Below are 8,551 nucleotides of genomic sequence, written 5' to 3'. Positions count from 1 at the left end.
TCCTATTCCATCAAAGGAGTGGAAACTTAGATACAAATTGTCAAAAGAGGGAGAGCTCAGCCTCTCCCAGGGTTGTCTGGGATGGACACCACACTTTTCTTTAAGTTGTTGTCCTCTCTCCTAGGCTGTGGGGCGCCAGGGTGGGGCGCCTGGGGCGGCTCCTAGGCTGTAATATTGCGGCGCATCTCACACGCCCAGCGGTGCACTTGCTGGCAGAAATCATCGTTCCATTGGCCGTCCCAGCGGATCTCCACGCAGTCTTCGCCCACGCCCAGCTCGTGGCCTTGCCAGTTGTCCGGCTGAGTGGGAGCCCAGTTCCTAAAGAAGGCAGGCAAAGCTCAAACCCTGAGCCCCTCTCTGTGGGTGAGGTGCAGCTTGAGGAGGGGCTCAGGACTGGAATGCTGCAGCCCCAGGGACAGGGCGCATGGGGAAGGGAGGGGAATGTCAAGCCCAGGGCCAGCCCCAGGGACGGGCGCTTGGGGGAGGGAGGGGAATGTCAAGCCCAGGGCCAGCCCCAGGGCGAAGCTGGCGGCAGGTGGAGAAGTTCACACACTTGTAGCTGGACCTGTAGTCGGTGCCGTCTACCCATTTCCAGGAGCCTTCGCTGTCGGTGAGACCTATCCAGATATGAAAGGGGCGCACGTGTTGTACAATGAATTTCTGAAAGAAAAAGGCAGAAAGGAAGTTGCAAACTGTGCAGCGCCGCCCTGTGCCATGGAGGCCTTGTGAGACCCTCTGCGCCAGCTGGCAACCCACAGCTTCCTTGCAACCGCAGTCGCTGTGAAGACACCTTTTGGGCTGGACTTTGCGCCAGGGGCTTCCCAGGAAGGACAGGACTCTTCAGAAGTCCTGCAGGTTGGCACCATCATGATTCACCCTCCGTATCTACAGGTGGCGTCCACAGAGCCGACCCACTATTAGGTCGATGACCCAGTGCTGGCCCTGTGACACAGCAGGCAGAGATGCCATCCACAACACCAACATCCCATATGGGTACCAAGCTGTTCCTGTTCCCATCCAACTCCCTGGTAAAGTCCTGGGAAAGCAACGGAGAATGACCCAAGTGCTTGGGCCCCTGCACCCACATGGGAGAACTGGATGAAGCTCCTGGCTCCTGGCTGCTGGCTTCAGTCTGGCCCAACCCTAGTCATTGTAGACATTTGGGGATTTAACTCACAAATGAAAGATCTATGTGTGTCTCTCCCCTGCCTTTTCAAATAAATGTAAATATACAAATCTCATAAAACCTAGCATCCATGGGAGACATCTTGTAAGCTGAACTTCGCATCAGCTTTCTTGAGGGAACACCCGGGCTGATCTCAACCTGAATCACATCAGAACTTGCGAGGTGAGACTCAGAGGAGGTTGTTTTAATAATTCAAGAGATCACTCTGCCAAGGCTAAGATGCAAACACCTTGAGCAGAGAGAATCTGAAATCAAAGAGGTTGGAAATGAGAGGCTGGACAGAGAGGCTCCCAAGCAAGGCCAAGTGGAAAGACATCAAGGACCATGCGGGTGTCGGCATCCGACAGAGGACTTCAAGGCTAGAAACATCAGGGGGGCACCGAGATCGGTTCGGAAAGAGGGGAGCAACAGTCACACCCCTCACGTGGGCCAAACCACAGGGCACAGGAACCTTAGGTGCTACAGCACGAAACTGACATTGTCGTAAGTTACATTGGTTAAATATTGGCAATATCACCGTCATCAGCCAAGCATAAATATGTTTGCAATCCCTGTAACTCACTCCCAGAGCCTGGTTTGTGAGGTTAATGCACATCTGTTATTTATATGGTAATGCAGACCCAACAAGCCCACGTTCTGTTCCAGCCTGGGTACCACCTGGTGTGTGATGACCTTGGCTCTGTAAGACATCCAAGATCATGCAGATCAAAGCTGCGACAACCCAGGGTACCAAGGCAGAGGCTATAGTCGTGATGGAAAGGGGTCGAGTAGAATTGAATCCTGGCTCCCCCAGCGGTCGCTGGCCATGCAGCAAGTTAATAGAGACTTGCTCCTTAACTTGAGAGCCTTCACCTCTCTCCTGCCCTCAACGTAGGGAGAGTGGATGGGAGTCTGTAGGGTTGGGCTGAGTACGTGACTGTGTGAGTGTCTGGCACACATTAGAGTTCTATGTTGCCACGGTGGCCCTGCTCCTCCCACCTGCTGTGCTGGACGGTCTTTCCCGTAAGTTCATGTTGAGGGGTTTGTCTGGTGGTAGCCGTTAGAAGGGGAGGCACAAAAGAGGGACTCCCCGCTCCCATTGCAAGGGAGCCACTGCCTCCTCTTCCCTCTGCACGGAAACAGAGGACCGGGCTTTGGCTTGTGCTTGACCACATCCTGGACCCCTCGGCCACCCTGCTTGGAATTCTGTCATTTGGGCACCTGGCCCCCAGCTCCTGGCTCCAATCTCCTACCCCTTAGCATCCAGGGCTGCTCCACTGTGAACCTGTCACAATTCTATAATGCTCTACTTCTGGACTTTTCCTTTGGTTACAAAGAAATGGCGTGAGCCTTTCCCAGCTTCCCAGGGTCTGCCTCCCCGGAGTAGGGGTGAGGGGCGCACCTGCTCGTCCCAGGAGTTGATGACCAGCAGGTGGGCGTTCTCCAGCCGGCAGTACTCATCTGCCTCAGCCCAGGTCTTCCCGACGCTGGAGAACCAGTAGCAGCCGCCCTCGTGGTCCACCCAATTCACGGGGCAGCACTCGGTGCCTGTGGGGCGGCAGGATGCAGGGAGCTGACAGGCTGCCAGGCCACAGGCCCGGGGACTCGGCCACCCTACCCTGGTCCCTACCGTTGCTGTGTAGGAAGGCCATCTGACAAGACAGCCTGCGCAGGTCCACCGGGAAGTGCTTCAGATGAAGGAGCAGGGTGGCGTGATCTAGGGACAGCAGACGGACAGACGGGGGACAGGGTGAGACAGATAGGAGGGGTTCCCCGACCTGCACCAGATACAGGATGCCAGTCGTTGTCAGGGAATCAGACACCACCCAACAACATTTCTACACACAATACCCCGACATACACAGATACTCACAACATAGCATACACTACACACAATGTACCCCATACACACACCACATATACACACACACTATAGACAACACACCCAAATAGACATTGCAGATACACACAACACACACTACACATACATACACACACAGCATACACAGCACACCCACATACACTATGCACACACCCACATACACTACACACACAGCATACTCTCAGTCCACACACATACTACACACACAATACACAACTGTCACAGACAACACACCCACATACACACTATACACCCCATACACATACAGTACACCCCACAAATGTACTACACACACACAGCACACACACAGCACACACCCTCACAGACAACACACTCCACATAAATGCTACACACAACACTCCGCTACCACAGTCATATGCCACATACATACAACACGCATAATATGACCACAAGCGATTCGTTCTAGAAGTGACACACACTACATGTGCCATCCACACCACATGGGCCACATATGTACACACACACACTCAGGCTGTCGGACCTGCTTTCAGCTCCCGCTGTTGTTTTTGCATCCTGGCCCCCAGCGCCGTCAGGTTGTCACTGATGCTGCCTTCTGAGAAAGAGAGCTGGCATGCCCCTGCGTCCGGCCTCCTGCACGCCCTCCGGCCCGTCCTGACCACTCTCCGCTCCTCCTGCACCTGCCACCGCCTGCCTGCTCTGACTCTCCCTGGGGCGGGAGATGGGGGCTCCAGCTCTGCTGCAAAGCCCCCAGGCCGGCCCCTGCCCTGCTTGCTTCACAGGCCCCGTTCCCGCCCCCAATGCCTCCCTGAGTCCTCTTCCTGCCCTCTGCTGACCAACCAACCATCACAGCCCAACTGTCCTCAGATACACGGCCCGCCTTTCACCTCCTGCTTCACGGCTCTGGTCTCTGTGGCACGGACCCCTCCCTGCGCATGCCACCTGCCACTCCTGCTCAGGACCCAATTCAGGTCCAGCTGCCCCAGAGGCCCCCGCCCAGGTTGGCCCAGAGCCCAGCACACTCACTGTGGGCGCCCAGGGCCTCGACCACCTCCAGGGTGCTTGAGGAGAAATTGCTGAAGTTTGCGCTCAGTGTCCGCAGTTCCGCCCGCAGCCGTGCACCTGTTCAGGAGATGGTGGAAACAGGACCAGGGGAGCAGCTGTGTCTTCCTGAGCAGCCCCGTCATGGTCTCCACGGCTGTCACCACCAGCCCCACGGCTTCCCCGTGGACCATGCCCCACGTGCTTTCATCTCATGCTCCCCACCCCCACCCCACCTCCTCCCACTGCCCCGTCCTGTGACCCTCACTTTGCGATCCAGTCACACAGATGACCACCAGCAGCAGCAGGTTGAAGCCCAGGACCAGCAGACCAAGGCAGGACCGGGACCAGAGGCGCTGCAGAAAGGACTGGGCAGGAGGCAGTCCTGGGGGAGGAGGGACCATGAGCCGACGACAGCAGGCCCGAGGGGCCGAAAGGCTGACCAGGAAGGCACAGTCCGGGAGTGGCAGCCAGGCTGTGGGGGAAAGCCTGTGGCAGGGGGCCTTGACCTCTGTTCACAGAAGTGCTCATGCGTATACACACACACACACACACACACACACACACACACACACATTCTCTCTCTCTCCTACCCATATGGGCATGCAGCAAGTTCTCCTGTGCCCTGTCCAGACGCACACCCTGGAACAGCTGGCTCATTACTCCCTCACGTAGTACACATGAGCTCATACATGGATGGGCATCCATGTGCAACCCCACATGGATGCACACATAAACACACATACCCCTTCATAGGGCTGAGCTGGCCTCCCTCCTCTAGCCATCTCCGCAGGCCCCAGGGGGAGTGGCCATCGCTGCCCTGTCCACCTGCGACCAACGTGGTCTCTCCTCTGCTGAAGACCTAGACTACAGACTTTTTTTTTTTTTGGAAAGACGGATAAACAGAGAGGAGGAGAGACAGAGAGGAAGATCTTCCGTCCAATGGTTCACTCCCCAAATGACCACAATGGCTGGATCTGAGCCAATCTGAAGCCAGGAGCCAGAGCTCTTCCAGGTCTCCCACGCGGGTGCAGGGTCCCAAGGCTTTGGGCCATCCTCAACTGCTTCCCAGGCCACAAGCAGGGAACTGGATGGGTAGCAGGGCCGCTGGGATTAGAACCAGAGACCGTATAGGATCCCAGGCGTGCAAGGCGAGGACTTTAACCACTATGCTATCACGCCAGGCCCAACTGTGGACTTTCATTCTCAGTGTTCTGGAAGGCTCAGTCAGGGACCTGGAACCTTCCTCACCAGGACACCTCCTGGTCATCACCACCCCAAGCCGGACACTACTCCCTGTGAGAAACCACCCAGAACCTGTCACACTGGTGACTGTCAGCTTCCCCCACGGCGGCCACCCTGGAGACCCCGTCTTAACCCAGACAGGCCACACCTTTGATGCCTCCACCGGCCACTCCCACTAGCTTCCTGATAATGTGAACTCGGACAGCAGTAAGCAACGCTGCAACTAACTGGGTCCCTGCCACCCACAGCGGAGACGTGGACTGAGTCCCTGGCTCCTGGCTTCAGCCTGGCCCAGCTCTGGCTGTTGTGGACACCAGGGACTTGAACAAAGGAATGAGACCTCGTGTTCTCTTTCCCATTAATATACATATTATATATATAATATGTTATATATTATATAATATATATAAAGATTTATTTATTTTTATTGGAAAGTCAATATACAAAGAGGATCTTCCATCTGGTAATTCAATCCCCAAGTGACGACAACAGCCAGAGCTGCGCTGATCCGAAGCCAGGAGCCAGGAGCTCCTCCGGGTCTCCCACGTGGGTGCAGGGTCCCAAGGCTTTGGGCCGTCCTCAACTGCTTTCCCAGGCCACAGGCAGGGAGCTGGATGGAAAGCTGAGCTGCCAGGATTAGAACCGGAGCTCATAAGGGAGCAAGGCAAGGACTTTGACCACTAGGCTACCGCACTGGGCCCAAAAATATAAATAACGACATATCAGTAATTGTTTAAATGAAACCAGGAGAGAGAAAACAATCCAAATGGAAAACTAGGACCAGGGTCCTGCAGGATGACACAGTAGCTGAATTTTCACCTTACACGCACACCCAGGATCCCATACGGGCACTAGTTCATGTCTCGGCTGCTCCGTTTCTCTTTTAGATCTCTGCTTGTGGCCAGAGAAGGCAGTCGAGGACGGCCACAAAGCCTTTAGACCCTGCACCCATGTGGGAGACCCGGAGGAAGCTCCTGGCTCCTGGCTTTGAATTTACTCAGCTCTGACTGTGGCAGCCATTTGGGGAGGGAACCAGCAGATGGAAGATCTTTCTCTGCAGATCTGCCTTTCCACTAAAAGTAAAAACTATACACTGAGAGCATGACTGAGCTGTGGGACCCCTGGTCCATATGTGACTGGGGTTACTGAAGGGAAAGGAGAGGGGAGGAAGCAGAAGAAGATATTTGAGGAAAGAACAGCCAGAAACCTCTACCCAGTGCCGGGAGCTGGATGCCATAGGCCAGCAGGTGATGGGATGACCCTGGCATGACCCTGCTGGCAGCAGCAGAGGCCCTCAAGACAGGTGCCTGCCCTGGCAGCGGCAATTCAGACCTGCACCCTCCTCGCCAAGCGTGATGCGACACCCTCTGCTTGTCATGGCTCCCTCTGCCATCTGTGTCAGACAGCCGAGAGCCCTCCAAGCCCTCTGCTCACATTCCGAGTCCTGCCACCCTCTGATGATCCAGTGACATCTGCCACCCTTGTAACACCAGGTATCACAGGCTATAGAGAGCTGGCATCCCTGTCCCTGTGGCTCCCAGGCCACAGCGAGGAGAAGCCGTTGATGAGGAGGGACATGGAGCCTCCTGTCCCCTCCTACCCTCCTCATGCTGTCCTGTCCTGGCTCTCACTCCCAGCCCAGGCTCGCCACCCCCACTCCCTGAGCTCCACATCCCAGCACGCTCTGTTCCTGCAGACGCCAGCTCTGTCACCAACACCCTGACCCAGAACACATCCTCTTCCTCCCTGGTCCCTGCCTTCCTCCCCCGTGGAACCACTTCACTCTCAGTGGCCTTAGACCTTCAGGCAGATCCCCTAGGGCCTTGAGCGAAGATTCACTAAACAAAGATACAGCCAGGGAGCTTCCTAGGACCTCCTAGTCTCTCACCCCACCCAGCCCAGTCTCTGCACCCTCCACCTGTACATGCGCTCACGCACGCACACACACACACACACAGGCCTGGATGACTCTGCATTACACACATGCACACGGCACACATGTGACTCAGGCTAAGAGGAGGTATCCCCGCGCCTCGGACACTTGTCCTTCCCCATCCCCAGGCACGTGGATGTGCAGAGGAAGATGAGGCTGGGGCAAGCAGAGGTGCGCCACCTCAGCACCCCAAAACCCCACAGCCGCCCCAAGCAGAGGACTCAGTCCTTGTCCGAGGTGCAGGAGGGTGACGCACAGACACCTCCAAGCCACGGTGGAGTTTGGGGGTGCAGTTGAGACAGAGGCAGTGGCCATTCCAGGAGCCGCACACTCGCCTTTCCAAAACGCATCCTCTCTCCCGGAAGTCCTCCCACCGGCAGCTGCCCCCTGGTCACCGTCGTCCCCGAGCGGATGGTCGCTCTCCTCAGAGTCCAGCTGCTGAATGTCTTGGAAGTCCTTGGCCATGACGGAGCGGGGCCAGAGTCAGAGCGGGGCTGGACAGGCTGGGTGAGGCTGCCAAGGGCTTGCTTGCACAAAGATGCAAACCCCCTGAGGAGGCGACAAGGGGCTTAAGGGTCTTGGTGGGGTTTGCAGCCAAGGCAGGCCGTGCCACAACCTCCTGCTCTGCCCCTTTTCCAGAGATGGCCAGGGAGGGCCTTGACTTGGCCAGGAACCTGCTCTCCACACTCCTGGGTCAAACCATCCCCCCGCTTGTCTTCCCACTCGTTCCCCATGGACCCAGAACTAGGGTCTCCTTAATCCCGAGTAGCCCCAGATCCACTGCCTTCCCTACCTTGGTGACCTACAGGAGGAAGGCAGAGCCAGTATCTGGGCTCCCAGACACGGTCCAGACCCCAGGATGAAGCACAAGTGAGGACCGGGAGATTGGGGCGGTGGAGGGGTCTTGCTGAGGCCAAGGAAAGGGAGGCAGTGCTGGGCCCAATGACTGTGACCTGGCTCCTCCTGCCCCTGGGACTTTGGACTGTAAACAGAAGCAGAAATAGGCAGAACTCAGAGAGAGATAGTGACATAGAAGCCCAGAGAAGGTGGGCTCCTGGGCTGGCCTCCTTTTGTGCCCCCTCCCCGCCCACTACACCAGTCACCTGACTTCCCCATAGCACTACCGTGGATGGGGAGCCGAACCTGGAAAGGCGGGGAGTTGGGGTGCAGTTTGCTGGTTCACCTTGTTCTGTCACCCAACCCCCTGCCGCTTCCTGCTTCTGGATTTCCCAGAAGGCCTGTGTCTCCAAACAGCCCTTTCCGCCAACTGACAGAGAGGGCCTCTGCTGTTGTCCAATCCAGACCT

The 8,551-nt window shown here is 56.6% G+C and overlaps 1 protein-coding gene across 1 annotated transcript; it reads right to left on the bottom strand.

Moving 5' to 3' along the window:
• On the bottom strand, positions 1-7,710 carry ASGR2 (asialoglycoprotein receptor 2). The gene is made up of 8 exons (XM_012929707.2): positions 7,620-7,710; positions 4,336-4,452; positions 4,053-4,148; positions 3,550-3,621; positions 2,796-2,882; positions 2,568-2,713; positions 554-660; positions 1-318 (listed from the first exon to the last, which is right to left on the bottom strand). Exons 1-8 carry the CDS (start codon positions 7,708-7,710, stop codon positions 162-164), a joined length of 873 nt encoding a protein of 290 aa, XP_012785161.2. The 3' UTR covers positions 1-161.
• Positions 7,711-8,551: the final 841 nt, after the last annotated feature.

This window comes from Ochotona princeps, chromosome 17, assembly GCF_030435755.1.
Source record: "Ochotona princeps isolate mOchPri1 chromosome 17, mOchPri1.hap1, whole genome shotgun sequence".
In the NCBI taxonomy this organism is placed as follows: domain Eukaryota; kingdom Metazoa; phylum Chordata; class Mammalia; order Lagomorpha; family Ochotonidae; genus Ochotona; species Ochotona princeps.
The sequence above is the reverse complement of the archived record's forward strand: the minus strand, read 5'-3'. Positions and strand labels throughout refer to the sequence as shown.

What these genes read in the sequence shown, in the direction of transcription:
- ASGR2 (XM_012929707.2), bottom strand. Translation starts at nt 7,710, where the DNA reads ATGGCCAAGGACTTCCAAGACATTCAGCAGCTGGACTCTGAGGAGAGC. An exon ending in TGACCAGGGGGCAGCTGCCG is followed by an intron (nt 4,453 to 7,619) that starts GTGGGAGGACTT and finishes CTCCTCCCCCAG; the next exon opens with GACTGCCTCCTGCCCAGTCC. An exon ending in TCAACTCCTGGGACGAGCAG is followed by an intron (nt 661 to 2,567) that starts GTGCGCCCCTCA and finishes TTTTTCTTTCAG; the next exon opens with AAATTCATTGTACAACACGT.